This window comes from Felis catus, chromosome D1 (assembly GCF_018350175.1).
Source record: "Felis catus isolate Fca126 chromosome D1, F.catus_Fca126_mat1.0, whole genome shotgun sequence".
NCBI classification, from domain to species: Eukaryota; Metazoa; Chordata; class Mammalia; order Carnivora; family Felidae; genus Felis; species Felis catus.
The window spans coordinates 43,866,432-43,887,202 of NC_058377.1; the positions used below are offsets into that span (position 1 = coordinate 43,866,432).

The 20,771-nt window shown below is 35.7% G+C and overlaps 1 protein-coding gene across 7 annotated transcripts in view; it reads left to right on the plus strand.

Moving 5' to 3' along the window:
- NOX4 (NADPH oxidase 4) overlaps positions 1–19,046 on the plus strand; it is a 170,649-nt gene extending 151,603 nt beyond the window's left edge. For all 7 annotated transcript variants that reach the window (XM_045038630.1, XM_045038631.1, XM_045038628.1 and 4 more), the window contains 3 exons: positions 2,891–2,959; positions 4,387–4,487; positions 16,898–19,046. In XM_045038630.1, the coding sequence (XP_044894565.1) occupies positions 2,891–2,959; positions 4,387–4,487; positions 16,898–17,018 (291 nt within the window). In that variant the 3' untranslated portion in view covers positions 17,019–19,046. The remainder of the gene's footprint in view (positions 1–2,890; positions 2,960–4,386; positions 4,488–16,897) is intronic.
- The last annotated feature ends 1,725 nt before the right edge of the window (positions 19,047–20,771 follow it).

Here is a 20,771-nt window from a genome sequence, read left to right on the forward strand (position 1 = left end):
CATATATTTATTTTTTCCCTTATTTTTTTTTCCCTTTTCCTTTTATTTGTAGAAAATTGTTCCTTTAGTAGATATTATTATCTTCAGTGAGGGGTAGGTTAAAGTGGAGACATTGACATCATTAAAAACATCATTCAAATTTCCATAGTTCTTACTAGGGGCTGTGGGTACCAAATACCAGTTATCGATGCAGGAGTCATTGGACTGATCTCAGAACAGCATCCTGGTAAACATTTAAGACAAGAATCAACAAAAGCCACGTGTTTTTTGAGGTGTTATTCATCACTGGCATCTAGAAACTTCTGTTTTTTTGGAACTAAAAGTCGTAAATCCTGATTCAGTTCCGAAAGGGCCTAAAAATGAATTTAGCATTTGGCTGTAACTTGAGGCAGCTATTTGATGGTATATAATTAACGATTATATTTTAAGAGTATGATGGGAGCTGAGAATGATCATTTATCACTTTTAAAGTAAATATGTTTTTATTGAGGCTTCATAACTCAGAGTTTCCACCTGTCAGAAAATGTATAGTTTTACATCTGAAAAGAGATGATGACATTCAGCCCTACCATTGTCCTGATGAAAAACCTGAGGCCTAGATGAGTGAGTAAATCCTTAGAAGTCTCAGGGCCAATATGGGAAGAGAGACAAGTCACCTGCCACGTGTTCCTCCCATGGTAAATGGGGCCAGAGGGGTGATGAAACCCTACTTAACCCCCCCACCATTTGCAATGTGCCTTTTTTTTTTGCATTCCTGAAACTTCTACTTTGAGTCCCAATGTATCATTTTTTATATTAAATTAAATTAAATTAAATTAAATTAAATTAAATTAAATACTTATTTTTAAATTTTTATTTAAATTCCAGTTAGTTATAACAGACACTGTAATATTAGTTTCAGGTGTACAATATAGTGATTCAGCACTTCCATACATCACCTGGTGCTCTTTGCAAGTGCACTCCTTAATCCCCATAACCTGTTTAACCTATCCCCACCCCACCTCCTCTCTGATAACCATTCAGTATAGTTAAGAGTGTATTAAAAAAAAAAAAGTCTGTTTCTTGGTTTGCCCCCTCTCTTTTTTTTCCCTATGCGTGTTTGTTTTATTTCTTAAATTACACATATGAGTGAAATCATATGGCATTTGTCCTTCTCTGACTTATTTCACTTAGCATTATACTCTCTGGCTCCACCCATGTCATTGCAAATGGCAAGTTGTCATTTGCTTTTATAGCTGAGTAATATTCCATTGTATATATACCACATCTTCTTTATCCATTCATCAGTCGGTGGGCACTTGGGCTGTTTCCATGACTTGGCCATTGTAGATAATGTTGCTATAAACTTGGCCATTGTAGATAATGTAGATAATGTATCACAGTAAAATATAGAAATAATACTTTGAATCAGTGGATCCTCTTGCTGCAGTAAAGTCCAACAAAACATTACCATCTAAAGCAAACCTGCTATGCTGATCTCTGTTCAAGAAATGGTTTGTCTTTTGAAGAAGTGCTGTTCAGTAGATGCCTTTCCTGGGATCCACACCTCAAACACTCCTCTCTGTTCTCCAAGGAGCCCACCAGGTGGAGGTGCTCCTCTCCTTCTCTTCCACTTTTGATGCCTTGTCCTTATCGGGGTGATGAAAGGAGGCCCTAAGAAGAAGAATACTTTTAAAAATAAAAAAAATTATAAAAATTACTTTTAAACTTATATTTGTATAACATTTAAAAATATTTTAAAATTTTTGTTTAAATTCCAGTTTAAGTTATTTAAATTCCAATTAGCTAACATGCAGTGTAATATTAATTTCAAGTGCAAAAATATTTTTAAAATAACAGATTTCAGAAGTCAGGGTTCATTCAGAGGAAGGCCAATTATTAGTAGGTTCATTTTTGTCTTCTAGAAAAAGGCAGCATACAGAGACAAGAACAACCCTTTACCCTCTTTGCTGAGTTTATTTTCCTGTAGGTGATATTTTTCTTATTTTATTTTTCAAGGCATTGAAATGTTTGAGATTTTTTTTGAGACTATTTTATTTTGGCAGGTATGTTTACAGCCTCATACATTTTTGTACAAGGAAAACTAGTGCTGAGTAAGAGGAAGGCAAGAATAAGAACTTTGCCTTTTGTTTTTGTTTTTGTTTGTTTTGTATGTGTTTTTTTGTGATTCCTAGCATGCATATTTTATATCATTATTTGTGGTTTTTTTTTTTTTAAAGAAAATCATGTTCTTTAGGAGTGAACTCTTGGCTCTAATTTAGGGACTCTTAAGGAATAAAATAAGAGATATAGGGAAAGGATTTAGGAGATATCAGTGTAATATTTCACATGCTTGGTTTTGTATGTATAAAGATAACATAGGGATTCCTGGGTGGCTCAGTCAGTTGAGCATCCTACCTCTTGATTTCAGTTCAGGTCATGATCCCAGGGTAGTGGATTGAGTCCCATGTGTAGCTCCATGCTGAGTGTGGAGACTGCTTGGGATTCTCTCTCTCTCTTCTGTCTCTCTTTCTCTCTGTCTCTCTCTCTCTCTCTCTCCCCCTGTGTCCCTCTCTCACCCACTCACTCTCTTTATCTCTCTCCTAAAAAATTAAAAAGTGAAATAAGATAACAGGATTATTGTCTTGCACTGCTACCATCTACTATTCCCTTATCACTACTACTACTGCTTGCACTAATTGTGCCAATAGGCGCAGGTTATTAATGTCAGAATCTGGCATGTATATGACATGCATATATGTACCTATGTATATATACACATTTGTTAGTAAAGGTTGACTGTGATTAGACACCATACATCTTAAATTGTAGAATCACATATGTTAGAATAGGAGAAAGTCTGAGTACACGGAAGGAATTCTCATGTCTATTTACTTTTATGTCCTCTCAGTTTTGGCAAGAGAACAGACCTGACTATGTCAACATCCAGCTGTACCTCAGTCAAACAGATGGGATACAGGTATGTGGTTGGATGTTTTCATAAATTAAACAAGCCTCTTGATAATAGAAGATCTACTCTAAGGGCCATGCTGGAAGAACATTTCTGCAGGTGGTTTGAATAGAAGTTTCCCAGAGGAAGGCCTCTTTTGGAATGTGTCCAGAAAACCCATGGCTTGTCCTTGAAGCTAACCGTATTAGGTCTTTCATCTGTCCTCACAGGGAGCGGGAACAGACCTTTGAGTTCATCTCTCTCCTTTTCACTGTTATCTCAAACTCTTCACCTCCAGAAATCAGACCATGAGCGAACAGTCTCATGATTGTGTTCATCAAGGGGAGTTTTTATGTGGAGAGACAAGATAAGATCATATGTAGTTAAGCTTATTTCTCTTCAAGGGAAACTAAACAACATAGTAATAGCCATTCCGCATCATGTACTTACTATACTAGGCACCCTGTGCTCAGCATCTCATATTCATTATCTTGTGTAATTGCAACAGATCCAAGAGGTAGATGATATTGCCATCCTCACATTATAGATGAGGAAACTGAGGTTTACAGATGGCATGGAAGTGCTGCACAGGTGTATAAATCTGGGCATGAATGCTTTTACAAGTTTTATTTTAGTATTTTCCATTATATATTTTCTATACTACTTTGAATACAAACTATGAATGCTTGTCAGTTACTTCAAAACTAACCTAACCCTATTTTTTCTAGTCAGATTTCTACCCCATTTGGTATGTAAAAAAATATTTCATTTTCCTATTATCATGAAGCAAGTCAGTATCATTATTCCTCATGGTATGGCTGTAATTAAGGTATGGAGCATAAATTGCATTGGTTCTCCATTTGTCTGCCTGGGACTCAGACGCTCTCCCCCTCTCTTCTCACTTCCCTCTGACCCTTCATTGCCGATCCAGATCTAATATTCTGTTAATTGCAAACACCAACCTGTTAGAAGTTATTTTGTTGATCGACTCAAGATGTGGAGCTCTTCTGTCTTAGGCTGTCTTGTCTAGGATCATTTCCCAAAATTTATGATGACAATTTGTAGTATTTTACTCCTACAATGAGCCAAATATGACAACTGTATTTGCAGTGCAAAAACACTTCAATAAAGTCTATGTGCTACGCCCTTTTTGAGAGTAGGCAATTAAAATGCCTTCTTTAACATTGTGGTTGTTAAAAATGAAGCAACTAACTGAAGTCTAGGAAAATCAGCCATTTGTAATAATGGAATTCAAGAAGATAATGGATTTTAAAGGAAAAGAGGAAGGAAATGATGTTTCTAAATGACTATACTTAATAGCTTGCCATTTGATACTTATATTCTTTAAATCACAGCAATTTGGTAGAAAGCCACAGCACCAGTAGAAATGATGTTAGAGAAATAAGTTATTCGTCCAACTCTGTGTCATATAAAATATAGTGCTTTCTTTTTGGCAGAAGATAATTGGAGAAAAATACCAAGCACTGAATTCAAGACTTTTTATTGGACGTCCTCGGTGGAAACTTCTGTTTGATGAAATAGCAAAATGTAACAGAGGGTAAGTACTAATTCTCAGGAAATTTACCATGTGGCTAATGATCAAATTAAAGTATTCTCAAGTCATAACATGTAGTTTTTAAAGATGAATTAGGTAATGGGTTTACAAATGGCAAAGTCACTTAAACACTCAATTATCACTCTCAAAGAAGGAAGCAAGTCAGGGACCACCTCACACATATCTGTAACATCAAATAATTAAAATTTGGCTTAGAAATAGTCTATAAAGAATTTATGAAGAAACTATCCTACGTACTTTCAAATTTGCATAGACCCATGTTAAAATGGGTATTCATGGGGCGCCTGGGTGGCGCAGTCGGTTAAGCGTCCGACTTCAGCCAGGTCATGATCTCGCGGTCCGTGAGTTCGAGCCCCGTGTCGGGCTCTGGGCTGATGGCTCAGAGCCTGGAGCCTGTTTCTGATTCTGTGTCTCCCTCTCTCTCTGCCCCTCCCCCATTCATGCTCTGTCTCTCTCTGTCCCAAAAATAAATAAAAACGTTGGAAAAAAAAATAAATAAATAAATAAAATGGGTATTCATTCCAACATCATGTATCAGGTGATCACTGGAAAAACTTTTCAAAATCATGTTGGCAAACAAGGGAACTCTACCAACATTTCTAACAATGAATGCACTTAAGAATCAGGCATTTGCATTTTTTTTTTATCAGAATGAATAAACTTTTAAAATCCTTAGTGGTAATATGGAGTCTCTAATACAGGAGTATTTACAAACATAGTTTTTTTTTTCTTGGAAGCTATAATTCTATGAAGAATCTTAGTATTATGAAATACGTGTCTATGGTCTAAAGAGATTACCGTTTACGGAAAGCATTCACTGTAAGGCACAGACTAGCCACAACCCCCCTTTTTTTGTAAACTTATTGTTCAAGGCAGTGGTCTATAAGAATTCTAAGAGAATTTTGAAAACAATATACCCACTCACACATTTTAAATTTGGTATTGAAATAGTTTCATCATAAGTTTAAATAGTTGCAAAGGCTCTAATTTCTAACATATTGCACATGCTGACATTTTAAAATTAATGTAACTCTTTTAAACCTGTCTACTGGAATTGAAATATCAGTTTTTTGATACCAACCTCATATATTTGTAAAGATATACAAAAAGCTTTCGCTAGCAATTGGAAATTTTACATTATTTTTTCTTTAAAAAATTTTTTTATTAATACTTATTTTTGAGAGAGAGAGAGAAACAGAGCATGAGCAGGGGAGGGGCAGAGAGAGAGAGAGAGAGAGAGAGAGAGAGACACAGAATCTAATGCAGGGTCCAGGCTCTGAGCGGTCAGCACAGAGTCTGACATGGTGCTCTAACTCACGAACCATGAGCTCATGACCTGAGCCAAAGTCAGACGCTTAACCAACTGAGCCACCCAGGCGCCCATACATTATTTTTTCTTTTGAACTTGTATTTCCATTGTATTTAACCTATAGAATTTATCAAGATTCAATATGTTTTTACATTTGAACTAATTGTATTTTTGTTGCTTAAGTAAACATACTTCTGTAATAAGAATGTACATAAATTGAAGTTTTAATTTTTAAAATTTCCCTTGTTGCTCTCCTAGATTGATTTACTATTACAATTACTAGTATATAGTTAATCAATTCACAATTTAAAAAAAAATACATTTTTATGAATATAAAAAGGATATTTGTGAATGAATGAGACAGCTTATCAGATGAAGAGTTTTAAAAATGCTTCAGTTCATGAACTCCTAGATAAATACAGTTTATTGAAAGAATCACTGATGTATCATGGCTCCTGGCTCCATCTTCAGAGATTTTGTTTTAGGAATTGTAATGGCTCCTGGAGCCCCGGGAACAAAATTTAAAAAAAATATATGGTTGATTCCTGACAAGCATCCTTTTGTTAATTTTCTTGGTATAGTGATGAAAACTTTGGGATTTTGTTATTGTTGCTATTGTTTTTCCTCAATTCGGAAACCAAATTCTATTACAGGAAAGGATCATTTATAAGAAATTAGATTGGGATTCTTGATTTCTTTGGTTCCTTCTTAAGAATTCTCATTAGTTAAACTGTTCATGATTTAGATTGATTTTGTATGTTTATTTGCTTGGTTGTTCATTTCCTTCAAACAGCAAAGCTGGTTTAAGAAGAGCAAGTGTATACCATCTGCTGTTGACATTTTGTACAACGCTTTCACTTTCTGTATTTGCTCTGGCCAAGCACCTAAAAACGCATTATTTTTAAAGAATTTTTACATGGCATATTTAGGAAAAGAATGGATGAACATCTTAAGGTTCATTAACTAGAAAAAAGGTGCTACTTAAAGAGAAGTCCTCATTTGAGATATAAAATTTTGGTTAACCTCATGTACATGAATTACTGAAAGAATATATAAAGTCACATACATACATACTTATACATGTACATGTATATGTATGCATATATATTTAAAATCTATATACTGAAAATATGAACCTTAAATTTTAATGCAAATTGAATGAATCTATTACATAGAATTCTTTAATGTAGTCTTTTTCAGATACACTCATATATTGTTCATGGATGATTTCCATGTAATTCTACCTCACAGTATTCTACAGTATGGATATATAGGTTACCTCCAGTTCTTTACCATTACTAACAGTGCTATAGTAATTATCTTTGCACATACTTTCTCAGGCTCTTTGGGAGTTGCAGTTCAAGGTTAGAATCCTTGAAATGGAATTGCTGGCTCAAAGAGTATACACGTTTAAATACTGTCCTATCAAAACCAAAAGGCTGAATCAGTTTATGCTCAATTTACTTTGCACACATGTATGAGGTGGTTCCTTCCTTGTGTGGCTTTTTTAAATTCAGGAAATGAATTATGTAATGGTATTACATGATCAAGGAAAGTGAAGGAGCTTTTGAAGTCACCCTATTTTCATCATTATTTGACAAAAGAAGGAACTAGGACCCAAAAGGTAATGATTTATCTCAAGCTATGGTTAATGAGTCAGAATTTATACATGAACCCTATCTTCTGACTGTAAAGTTCAATGTGCTTTATTTACAGCAAAACATTGTCCCAAATAGAAAGAATAGCAATTTTATTTTACCATGTCCCTCTTAGGGACGGTGAGATGTTGCAAGTGAGATGTGTTCATTATGTGTATTACAGCAGAATATTAACTATAATATACCAAAAGTCAACAACTAATTTTTCAAAAGTATAAAAAGATTCTAGATATTACTTCATAAGCCATTCAGTATTAAAAGCATGTCAGGAAATTTTTCGTTATGCCTAACCAAAGTCCAGTTTCCTCTTACTTGTAATAAAAATGCATATCATATCATAAATTAGTCAAATTTATGCATTATACAAAAGGAGAAATAAAGGATTAACTTTATGTGGCCTTTGGAGTAGAGAACTAATACTCTGGGATTGAGTAAAATGTTTGAGACCATATCTGTATATCTTCCTCCTGGTGTTTTAAAAAATACAAATCTCTGTATCCATTCTAGCAATTTTGGGTAGAGTCTTTCAGGTTTTCTACATAGAGTACCATGTCGTCTGCGAATGGGAAACTTTGCCTTCTTCTTTGTTCATTTGGATGCTTTTATTTATATTTGTTGTTTGATTGCTGAGGCTAGGATTTCTAGTCCCAGTAGTATACTGAATAGCAATGGTGAGAGTGGACATCCCTGTCTTGTTCCTGACCTTAGAGGAAAAGCTCTCAGTTTTTCCCCATTGAGGATGATACTAGCTGTGGGTCTTTTGTATATTTATGATGATGAGGTGTGTTCCCTTTATCCCTACTTTGTTGAGGGTTTTTATCAAGAAGGGATGCTGTATTTTTTAAATATACCTGGGTCTGATCTCTCACATTCGATCTTATGTCCCTGGGTCAAGTCACTCAAACCTTCTGAATCTATATTCACAAGGAATGAATAAACTGTCATTATTATGAGATCCCACACTTGCAAATCTGCACAGAAAAACAAAGATTGGTATAATATGCACAAATATACAATATGCACAAATATGTTGAACATTATGGAACTAGTTCCCAACATCTGGCCCCAAACAACATTCTCTGCTTAACATCTATTTCTACCCATCTCAGCAAAGTTTTTGTAGATAAATCTCCAGATGGTTGTTGGACTGCAGAAACCAAATACAAATTTAGTGCAAATGGATTGCAGAGATTAAGTGTAGATCTTGAAAAAGTTACAGGATCTCATTGTTAGTGAAACTCACACTGGGGAACTCCTCAAATTACACAAAGATCTACTAGAGTTAACCTAGTTAACAACTGAAATACCAAAATGTAAAAAATATGGTATATGGGTGCCTTAAAAATGATGATTTTAGGGGCACTGGGATGGCTTAGTGGGTTAAGCATCCAACTCTTGAGTTCAGCTCAGATCATGATCTCACAGTTGTGAGATAGAGCCCTGCATGGGGTTCTGCACTAGGCATGGAGCCTGCTTGGGATTCTCTCTCTCTCTCTCTCTCTCTCTCTCTCTCTCTCTGCCTCTCTCTCTCTCCTTCTCTCCCCCTCCCTCCCAACCCCCGCCCCTGCTCATGCTCTCTCCCTCTCAAAAAAAAATAATTTAAGAGAAGCCATCAGGAAATCTGTAAAAATTGAAAAATGAACTTTATAATTGCCCTGTGAAGAAAGTAATGTTATCTTACTGTAATGCAGCATGACGGAGAATGTACACAAACAAACAATGACTCACTGCCTACTCATTTTCATAAAAGCCACACTAGGTTTTTTGTTTGTTTTTGTTTTTTGGTGGTGTAAATTGTTCAATTTTATTCAATCTAAGTAACCTAGTGTGTTACTAGGTTTCAGATCTAGTGTGTCTAGATCTGGTTTTAATAATAATCTAAATTGTATTATGTATAAGGCAATTTATTTTCGTGTTTCTTTTTAATTTTCTTCTCACTTGGGGTTTACTTAGGTTTTCTTTTGCTAGTTTCTTAAAGTAGAACCTTATATCATTGATTTCAGACCCTTTTTATTTTCTAATAAAAGTGTTCAATACTATAAATTTCCTTCCCTCTCCACACTTCAGCTACATCACACAAATGTGGATATGTTTTGTTTGTGTTTTTATACACTTCAAAATATTTTTAAGTTTTCTCTGTGATTTCTTCTTTGACCCATTGGTTATTTTAGAAGTATGTTGTTTAATTTCCAAACATGGGGGGATTTTACATACATCTTTTTGGTTTTGATTCCTAGTTCAATTGGGTTCTGTTGAGAAAAGATACTCTTTGTAATTTCTATCCTTTAAAATGTATTGAGACGTGTTTTATTGCCCAAAATATGGTCGGTGTTGATGAACATTCCTCATGCACTTGAAAAGAATTTATACTCCATTGTCTGGGGATAGAGCACACTGTAAATATTAGTTACAATTGGTTGTTAATGGTATTTAGGTCTTCAGTACGCTTACTGATTTTCTGTTTTTTCTATCAATTACAGAGAGGAGTGTTGAAATCATCAACTGTAGCTCTAGCTTTATTTGTCTTTATAGTCCTATTAGTTTTTGTTTCATGTATATCAGACTTTTTTAGTTGGAGGTTTTAATTGTAGTGTTTAAACTATTTCATTACGTATTATTATTATTATTTTATGTATAATATTATATGTATTCATTACAAAATATATTACACTTTATTATTTCATGGAATAAAAAATATTGTTTGATTTTTTTCCAGCTTTCTTGAGATATCATTAATATATTATATAAATTGAATATGTACCATATAATATTTGATATATATAATGATTTGATATATGTATATATATTGCAAAATGACTACCATAAGAAGGTTAGTTAGTCAACACAGCCAGCCATCACCTCATGTAATTACAATTTGTGTGTGTGTGTAAAGAAAACTTTAACAATCTACTCCCTTAGCACCTTTCAAATATACAACACCGTATTGTTAACTATAGTCACCATGCTGTACATTACATTCCCAGAACTTATTCTTACAATTGGAAGTTTATAATTCTCTGTCAGCCTTCACCCATTCCCTACCTCTTTTGCCTGGCCCTGACAACCACCAATATGCTCTCTGTTTCTACACAGTATTTGCCTTTCTTTGTCTGATTTATATCACTTAGTACAATACCCTCCAGTTGCAATCATGTTGTTGCAAATGGCAGGATTTCGTTCTTTTTTATGGGTGAATAATATTGTTCTGTGTGTATGCGTGTATGTATGTGTGATATTAATAGTTAATATATAAATTATATGTATATCACATGATTTCTTTATTCATTTATCCATTGATGAACACTGAGGTTGTTTCCATGTCTTGACTATTCTAATAAAGCTGCAATGAACATGGAGGGGCAGGTATCTTTCTGAGATAATAATTTTATTTCCTTCAGATGTATACATAGAAGAGGAATTGCTGGATCATATAGTACTTCTATTTACAATTTTTTTTTTTTTTTACATTTTGTTTTTATTTTTGAGAGACAGAGAGAGACAGAGCACAAGCAGGGGAGGGGCAGAGAGAGAGGGAGACACAGAACCCGAAGCAGGCCCCAGGCTCTGAGCTGTCAGCACAGAGCCCAATGCAGGGCTCGAACTCATGAACCGGGAGATCATGACCTGAGCTGAAGTTGGACACTTAACCAACTGAGCCACCCAGGCGCCCTAGTCTATTTAAAACTTTTTGAGAAACCTCCATACTGTTATCCATAGTGGCTGTACCAATTTACATTCCCAACAGTAGTGTACAAGAGTTTCCCTTTCTCCTTATCCTTGCCAACATTTGTCTCTTTATCTTTTTTGATGATAGCCTTTCTAACAAGTGTGAGGTGATATCCTAGTGTGGTTTTGATTTGCATTTCCTTGATGATTAGTGATGCTGAGCACTGTCATGTGCCATTTGGCTGTTTGAACATCTTTTTCAGAAAATGTCTATTCAGGTTCTTTGCCTATTTTTACTTCAATTATTATTTTATTATTTCTTTTTTTGCTATTGTGTTGTATGTATTTCTTATATATTTTGGATATTAACCCCTTATTCGATATGTATTTTTACAGATATTTTCTCCCATCCCATATGCTATCTTTTCATTTTGTTGAGCATTTCTTGTGTTGTGTAGAAGCTTTTTAATTCGATGTAATGCCACATATTTATTTTTGCATTTATTGCTTGTACTGCTGGTGTCCTATCCATGAAATCAATGCCAAGACTATTGTCAAGGAGATTTTTCCCTGTTTTCTTCTAGGAATTTGATAATTTCACATCTTACCTCTAAGTCTTTAATTCTCTCCGACTTAATTTTGTGAGTGGTGTAAGATAGGGGTCCGGTTTCATTCCTTTGCATGTAAATATCTAGCAGTTTACTGTTGTTTTCTATTTATCACATTTGTTCTTTTTCTTTCTTCATCTACTTTCTTTGGATTGAGTACATTTATGATTCCATTTGTTACTCCTATATTGGCATATTAGCCATACTTCTCTGTTTGCTTTTAGTGTTTTATTTGAGGTATTGGTTCCCAAACTTCATTCCTTGGACCAACATCCCCTGGAACTTGTTAGATTCTTGAACCCTATCCAAAGTCTCCTGTATCAGAAGCTCTAGGGGTGGTCCATGGACCAGGTGGTTTGTGGTCTGGGAAGTCCCTCAGGTACTTTTGATGAGGCTGAAATCAGAGAAACATTCTAGGTTTAGAGTGTATATCATTAGCTTCAGAGTGCACCCTGAATGATATTATACTGCTTTATGTACTACCATTCCCCCTGCATCTTTTTGGCTGTGGTTTCTTTCTTTCTTTCTTTCTTTCTTTCTTTCTTTCTTTCTTTCTTTCTTTCTTTCTTTCTTTCTTTCTTTTCTTTCTTTTTCTTTCTTTCTTTTCTTTCTTTGGAGAAAGAGAGCATGAGCAGTAAGGGGTGAGGACAGAGGCAGAGGGAGAGAAAGAATCTTTTTTTTAAATTAATTTTTAAAAAATATTTATTTTTGAGAGAGAAAACATGAGTTAGGGGAGGGGCAGAGAGAGAAGGGGACAGAGGATCTGAAGTGGGCTCTGCGCTGACAGCCCAACGCAGGGCTCAAACTCACAAACCATAAGATCATGACCTGAGCCAAAGTTGGACGCTTAACAACTGAGTCACCCAGGTGCCCTGAGAAAGAATTTTAAGCAGGCTCCACTCTCAGTGCAGAGTCTAATGCACTGAGATCTAATGACCCTGAGATCATGACCTGAGCCAAAATCAAGAGTCAGATGCTCGGGGCGCCTGGGTGGCGCAGTCGGTTAAGCGTCCGACTTCAGCCAGGTCACGATCTCGCGGTCCGTGAGTTCGAGCCCCGCATCGGGCTCTGGGCTGATGGCTCAGAGCCTGGAGCCTGTTTCTGATTCTGTGTCTCCCTCTCTCTCTGCCCCTCCCCCGTTCATGCTCTGTCTCTCTCTGTCCCAAAAATAAATAAACGTTGAAAAAAAATTAAAAAAAAAAAAAAAAAGAGTCAGATGCTCAACCAACTGAGCTACTCAGGCGCCCCGCTTTGGTTATTGTTCTTATTCATCCGTCTTCTTCATATACTGTAAACTCCATAACGCATAGTTATTACTTTTGTTTTAACTATCAATTATATTTTAAAGAGATTAAAAATTAAGTAAAATACACATTGTGTTTATTCACCAATTTACCATCTTGGTGCTCTTCATTCCTCTAGGTAGATTCAAATTTCCCTCTGATATCACTCTCCGTCCTGAAGAATTTCCTTTAATATACTTTATAGTGCTGGTTTGCTGGTGCTGATTTCTCTCACCTTTTGTTTAAGAAGTTCGTATTCCTTCCTCAGTTTTGAAAATTATTTGTGTTTAGAATTTGATATAGTACAGTTGACATTTTCGCTTGTCTTTCAACACTTTGAAGAGGCACTTCATTGCCTTCTGACATGCATAGTTTTTGACAAGAACTCCATCTTTCATCTGCTGTTTATTATTTGTAAAGTGTCCTTTTACCCCTCAGGCTGTTTTTGTTTTTCTCTTTGAAAACTGTCATTTTTGGTTTTACTTTAAATTGACTTACCGTGGTTTTCTTTGCGTATGTTCTCTTTGGGGTTCATTAGATCCTTGGATCTATGTATTTGTTTTCTTCAAATTTGGAAAAAGGGCAACTATTTCTTAAGTGTTTTTTTCTCTTTCCCTCTGCCTTGTCTCATGTTGGGGCTACAATTCCATCCATGTTAGACTAGTTGATATTGTGCCACAGGTCACTGAGCCTCTATTCATTTTTTTTTTTTTTCCCCCAATTTTTGTTCTTGGTGTGGTCCATTGGGATAGATTGTAGTGCTAGGTCTTTAAGTTTAATTATCTTTTCTTCTGCAGTGCCTATTTTTTTGTTAACCCATCAGTATATTTATCATTTTAAATTTTTTTTTTTTCAACGTTTATCCATTTTTGGGACAGAGAGAGACAGCGCATGAACGGGGGAGGGGCAGAGAGAGAGGGAGACACAGAATCGGAAACAGGCTCCAGGCTCTGAGCCATCAGCCCAGAGCCTGACGCGGGGCTCGAACTCACGGACCGCGAGATCTTGACCTGGCTGAAGTCGGACACTTAACCGACTGCGCCACCCAGGCGCCCCTATTTATCATTTTAAATATTGCATTTAATCACTAGAATTTCCATTTAGGCCTTTAAAAAATCTTCTGTTTCTCTTCCCATCATGTTGATGTTTACCTTTGAATATAATGAAGGGTGTTTCTCATCACTGTTTCAATGATGTCTGATAGATAATTCCATCAAATTTGTTGTTCTGGGCCTGTTTCTATTGACTGATCTTTCTCCTGTATTAGTTTGATAGGGCTTGCTTCCATAACAAAATCCCTCAGACTTGAGTGGATTAAACAACAGAAATTTATTTTCTCAAATTTCTCGAGGCAGGACATCTAAGATCAAGATGGTGGCAGGGTTGATTTCCTCTGAGACCTCCCTCCTCTGCTTACAGGTGACTACCCTCTTATTGTCTCTTCACATGGTCTTTTGCTTTTTGCATGTGTCTCCTCTCATGTCTCTTCATGTGTCCACATTTTCTCTTCTTATAAACATTCTTGAAGACTGGAGTAGGATACACTCTGACAGCTTTATTTTAACTTAATAACATCTTTAAATGTTTTATCTCCAAATACAGCTATATTATGAGGTATTGGGGGTTTGGTTTTTCAACATACGAATTTTGAGGGGACATAATTCAGCCCATAACATTCCTAGTTAAGGTTCATAATTTCTTGCTCTGTAAAGCTCTTACTAATTTTCTATTGGATACTGTACATTTTGAAGTTTAGATTTTAAATGCCACGGGGTGCCTGGGTGCCTCAGTCGGTTAAGCATCCAGCTCTTGATTTTGGCTGAGGTCATGATCTCACAGTCATGAGATCAAGCCCTGCGTCAGGCTCTGGGCTGACAGCACAGAACCTGCTTGGGATTCTCTCTCTCCCTCTCTCTGTGCCGCTCCCCCCGCCACTGTCTCTCAAAATAAATAAATAAACATTAGATGTTAAATGCCAAATTTTGATCTTTCTTTTCAATATTGTTGGACTTGTTTCAGGCATGCAGTCTTGTGACTTGGATCCAGTCTGATCTTCCTAAGTCTTGCTTTTAAGCTTTGTTAGTATAGATCCAGGGCACCTTCCATCTATGGCAAAGTTGTCCAACATCCACCCTGCCTCTTGCCTCAAGCAAGGTGATAACTTTCTAGAATACTATCCATTGCCCACATATGAAATACAGATCTTTTCATTCTGGTTTGTGGGAATATGAATTATTCACAACCTTGTGTAAACTCGGAATGGTTTTGCCTTACTGCTTTCTGCTATTTCCTTACCCAGATTCATGTAGCTTCCTCTCACACCTGAGCAAATCAGTATTCAGCCAAAGACTTGAGGGTTCACCTCTACAGATCCCCAAAGCTTCCTTCTGTGGATCACTCTTTCTTTCTTTCTTTCTTTCTTTTTTTAATGTTTATTTTTAAGAAAGAGTGCATGCAAACTGGAGAGGGACAGAGAGAGAGGGAAACAGAGGATATGATGCAGGCTCTGTGCTGTCAGCACAGAGCCCAACATGGAGCTCGAACCCACAAACCATGAGATCATGACCTGAGCCAAAGTTGGGCACTCAACTGAATGAGTCACCCAGGTGCCCCAATCTCTCTTCCTTTCCACATCCTTCACAGATTCTAGCTGTTTTGTCCTCCATGAATTCCATTCTTTGTCTCTTCAGCTCAGAGCCCCAATCTCAGCATGAATTTCTGTTTTGCAGCCTGTAGATTGCCTTCAGGCAATAAGCAGAGACAATTGCTGGACTCATCTTGGTTTCTTGTTTTTTGTTTTTTTCTCTTTTTCTAGTGAATCGCTGTTCTGTTCTACCTACTGTCAAGTATCTGAAAATATGTTACTTTATATATTGGGGTTTTTCCCCTAGTTTTTCAATGCATGAGGATAAATCTAGTCTCCACTACTCCATCATGGCTGCAAGTGCAAGTTCTATTTTTGTAGTTCTTTGTTTCATTTTTCAAGATGAAATGTTTTAGTAAAACCATTGTTTAAGTATTTATTATAAAATCTTGATACCCGTTTAAGTGGATTTACCAGGTTTGTTTTTCCAGCACCAATTATTCTCAGCCAAGCTAATGAGGACACACTATATTTGCCTAAGATATGATATGAATTGTTAGTAATTTTGATATCCCAGGAAGAATTCAATGCAAATAATAAATTTTGGAAGAAGATTAATGTGAAATACTAGTTATTTCCTGGGATTTATTTAGTCTATTTGTTAGGGATATGTATAATTTATCTACTAAAATTTTATGTTAGCAAATAATAAAATCTGTTTGGCATTTATTACAGTTCTTAGAGTGTATAAATAAAAAATGAATTGTATACAGATTAATATGCTTTTGTTTCAACTTGGATATAAATTAGTTACTTAAAATTATCCTTTCAAATTGGTAGTAGCTTTTCTTTGTCTTAATCATCACTGCCCGTGCAAATTCATGGGCTCTTTAGAGAAATGCATATAAAGCATCTAGTAAGAGAAGACTGACATGATCCAGTGTGGACGGACATCTATCACTTGCTGTTCTTGATTTTGTTTCTGCATGTAACGGAAAGGCTAAAGGCAGACTTCTCACTTTCTGTCTGATAATAAGCAAATATGTGCTTGTAGTTGCATTCTTTGAGCTATCCTGATTTCTAGTGGGAATAGCATGAAGTAAATAATGTATCTTCATGGTGATCACTTACATTTGGAAATAATTGAGAAATTAATTAACTCAGTATGCAAAGCAGCAATAAATGGATTTTGTTAATACCTTAAACATGTTTGTAACACATACTTCTTGTTATGTTCTGCCTAATTTTTCACCTGATTTTCCATTTTCTCCTCTGTCTTACCAGGAAAACAGTTGGTGTTTTCTGCTGTGGACCCAGTTCAATTTCTAAGACCCTTCATAAACTGAGTAACCGAAACAATTCATATGGGACAAGATTTGAATACAATAAAGAATCTTTCAGCTGAAAACCTTTGAGATGAACCAGGACTCTGAACAAGGAATGAGTGCAATTTCTAAGACTGAAACACAGCTGAATCAACCAGCTGTGTCATACCAAAGAGTAGCAAGGTTTTCTTATTTATGATTATTTAAAATGGAAATACAGAGAATGTGGCAAGATGACAGGTCACATTACATGTTTAATCTGGAAACCAAAGAGGCCCTGAAGAATAGTTGATGTGATGATTCACTTTTCAATGCTCAGATTAAAAGAAAACTATTAGATGCACACTGTTGATTTTTATGGCAGATTCAAGAACTCCCTAGTGAGGAGCTGTGCTTGCTCACTGTGACGCTGATAGCCTTGGTCCTCTCTAAATTGTTTTTGGTTGAACAAATGCAACATTGAACAAAATTAAAAATTCATTGAAACTCAGATTACATTTTCTACGTGAGTATAAACAAGAGTAGCTTTGATTTTGAAAAGCTTCAGGCAAATATATTAGATGCTTGAAGATATAGCACAGGACTCTATTAATACGGGTACTTTGTATCTAATCTTCCTCACTACTGATGCTAATACCTCTGTTTGATGTCTGTAGACTTTATGCTAAATGAACTTTTATAAATGTTGATATAGTATCTATTTTTACATTTTTCTTTCTTCTTTTTTCCTGTCTATAAGGAAATCTTCCCTCCTTTGCATGCATTAGAGACAGTGATTTAATAGGCCCTTTCCATCCACAATTTACTTAATCTATTACTGTTGCATAGTAATGAGGAAAATATCATTACTCTAAATTATAAAGAAATATATAGACTTTCCTTTTTCAGCATTTTGGCCTCTATTATTTTTATTTACTCCCTACCCCCCCCCCCCCCAGAATGGATTGTCTTATTTTTAGCCTGTTAAGGTACTTTAATTTGCACTTTGAGACCAAAGAGCATTGTGTCTCTCAGTGGTCACCAAGATAGAAGACATCTCTCTTTTGCCACACATTGGTTTATACTGAAGACAATGAAAGTACAGTGCCATTCCTGAACAAAAGAACATGTACTTTACTTTCTACACAAGAAGAAATACTTCATTAGTATTTAGGTTCAGAATCAAGAATATTATTTGTTGCACCATCTGGTATTCTGAGTCTTGATAGAATCTAATTATTGAATTTCAAGTCACTGTTGGGACTACACTGCATGATGCTATCAATTTAGGCTTGCTGGCCATTTCATTCTTGGCTCAGAGGAAAAGTCGTCTTCCCTACTTTAAGAATTAAGGCATTTTTGCAGTTTAGTGATTTTGTTGTGTAGACATCTATCAATTGCTATTGAATATAGCTGAAATAAGCAGAATGACTTGTCTGTTAAAATATTGCATGGTATAATAGAACATGATAAATGCTACTGTTACTTTTTGCTCTGATTCACTGATAGCAATCAAGCATGTTAAAACATCTAGCATTGAATGCCCATAAACATATTACTTATAGATATTTCTTCCTTCCCTTGGAATTTTTTCTTCTTCCTTCTGTGGAAGGATAATCAGAAAAGGATATGGGAAATGTGCAATATTCCTGCAGATTTAGCTCTGAAGGCATATTTGATAACCAATACATCTTGGCAACACCTGGTAAACTAAAAAGAATTTTCATAAACACACATAGCAGAAGTAGGAAAAAGAACTGTGAGTTAGTACAGGCTTGATGTGCAATGCTGACTCTTTACTGATCATAGTTTATTTATGTGATTGTATTAATACACCTAATTTCAGTAAAACAGGTGGAAGATTTTTCAAAAAAAGAAACATCTTTCTTGGTAGGTCTACTATTCTAGATGAACATCCTGTCTCTTAAATTCTAGCTGATGTTCAAACATGAAGTGTTAAACACAGCTAATCTTTGCTTCTGTAGGTAGTAATAAATTAGGTTTTCATCACACATGTAGAAGAGAGTTTTGTTTTTTGAGGGATTTTTTGCTCTGGGGCTACTTCTTGTCATACAGATCTTTGTCATATGGTCATTTTGGTGGCAATAAATGTTAAAATTGAAATGGAATCTTTGAGATGTCTATAACCTCGCCCTTTGCAACAAACAGTTTTTTCGCAAGATGATGCAAGTTGAAGAAACAGTCTATTTGCATGCATGTTAGCATGCATGAGCAGCCTTAGGGGTTTGAGTTTTTGTTTTTGTTTTTGTTTTTTTTAAGTTTATTTATTTTATTTTATTTTATTTTTTGAGAGGGAGAGAGAGCGTGAGCAGGAGAAGGGGCAGAGAGGGATAAAGAGAATCCCAAGCAGGATCTGCACTGTTAGTGTGGAGCCTGATGTGGGACTCAAACCCACAAACCATGAGATCATGACCTGAGCTGAAACCAAGAGCCAGTTAACCGACTGCGCCACCCAGGCCTTCCCGAGGGGTTTTGAGTTCTATGGCCTTGGATGTCATTGGCTAGTGGTGTGAATATAACAAGTTGCTCCCACTCTGGGATTAAAATTTTTCATTTAAACTAGATTAGTAGTTATCAATCATACCTGGGTAATATATCTCTTTGGAAACCTGATTAAAAGTAAATATGGGGGGAAGGGCTCCTGGGTGGCTCAGTTGGTTGAATGACAGACTCTTGGTTTCAGCTCAAGTCATGATCTCATAGTTGGTGAATTCTGGACTCACCTCAGGCTCTGCACTGACTCTCTGCCTTGGGATTCTCTCTCTCTCTGCCCCTCCCCTGCTCGTGCTCTCTCACCTTCTCAAAATAAATAAACTTTTTTTAAAAAGTGAATATTATGACATTAATACACAATATTACATACAGTGTAATTACAAATAACCTCCAACAGCAAGGACCCCAGTTTAAGAACCTCTGAACAAAATAATCCATCACTCTAGGTCTTTCTACCTATGCTTTTCTGTGATATTTTTTGCAAGAAACCATCCATTTTTATAAGATTATAGTAGGAAATTAACTCTGTGGACAAAGGAAAGGAAATTCTCTTCATATGCTCTCAGAATCCAAGTTCTCCTGCTTTATGCAAGAGAAGGCTGTGATTTTGTATAACAATAATAATGAAAGACTCAGATTCATACAGATACATACATACATATATACATACATAAATACATATATACCACACATAAATTCAGGGCTTCCTTTTTTTTTCTTTTTCTTTTAAGTCAGGTTAAAAATGAAAAGATTGATAGTTTTTCTTTTTTTTTTTTTTTTTTTTTTTCATTTAGCGACTTAAAATGCCAGTTGGAGGATTGTAATGATAGAGTCACTTAAAGCAAAGAAATAAAAACATGACAGACAAAGATAGGCTGAATTGATTTAGTCTCTATCTGCAAGTTACTTACAACTCCCCAAATCAGTGTTTACTTGGAGCATTCAGAGAGGTAATAGACTTAAATCATAAGGCATTGTTAAAGAGGATGACCAGAAGCAAATGAGCCATAGTCATCAACAGATAATGCTAGTGCTAAAGAGTGTTCATTATATTAAAGAGGAAAAAAATTTACTTAAGGTTAACCCAGCTGAACGTTGTTGTTGTTTTAAAACAATGAGACACATTTTTAAGTGCTACTTACGGTAAACATTTCCTTTTTGTGTGCTATCCAGGACATTTTCATATCCAGCCATGTTATACAAACATAACTGAAGTTAGGAGTACTCTTATTTTGTTGTCGAGAAAACTGAGGCATAAAGGGAAGTGGTAGCTTGCTTGTCATCCACTGAGTGAGAAGTATGGCATAGGGAATACATAGTAACATTTCAGTAACTTATGG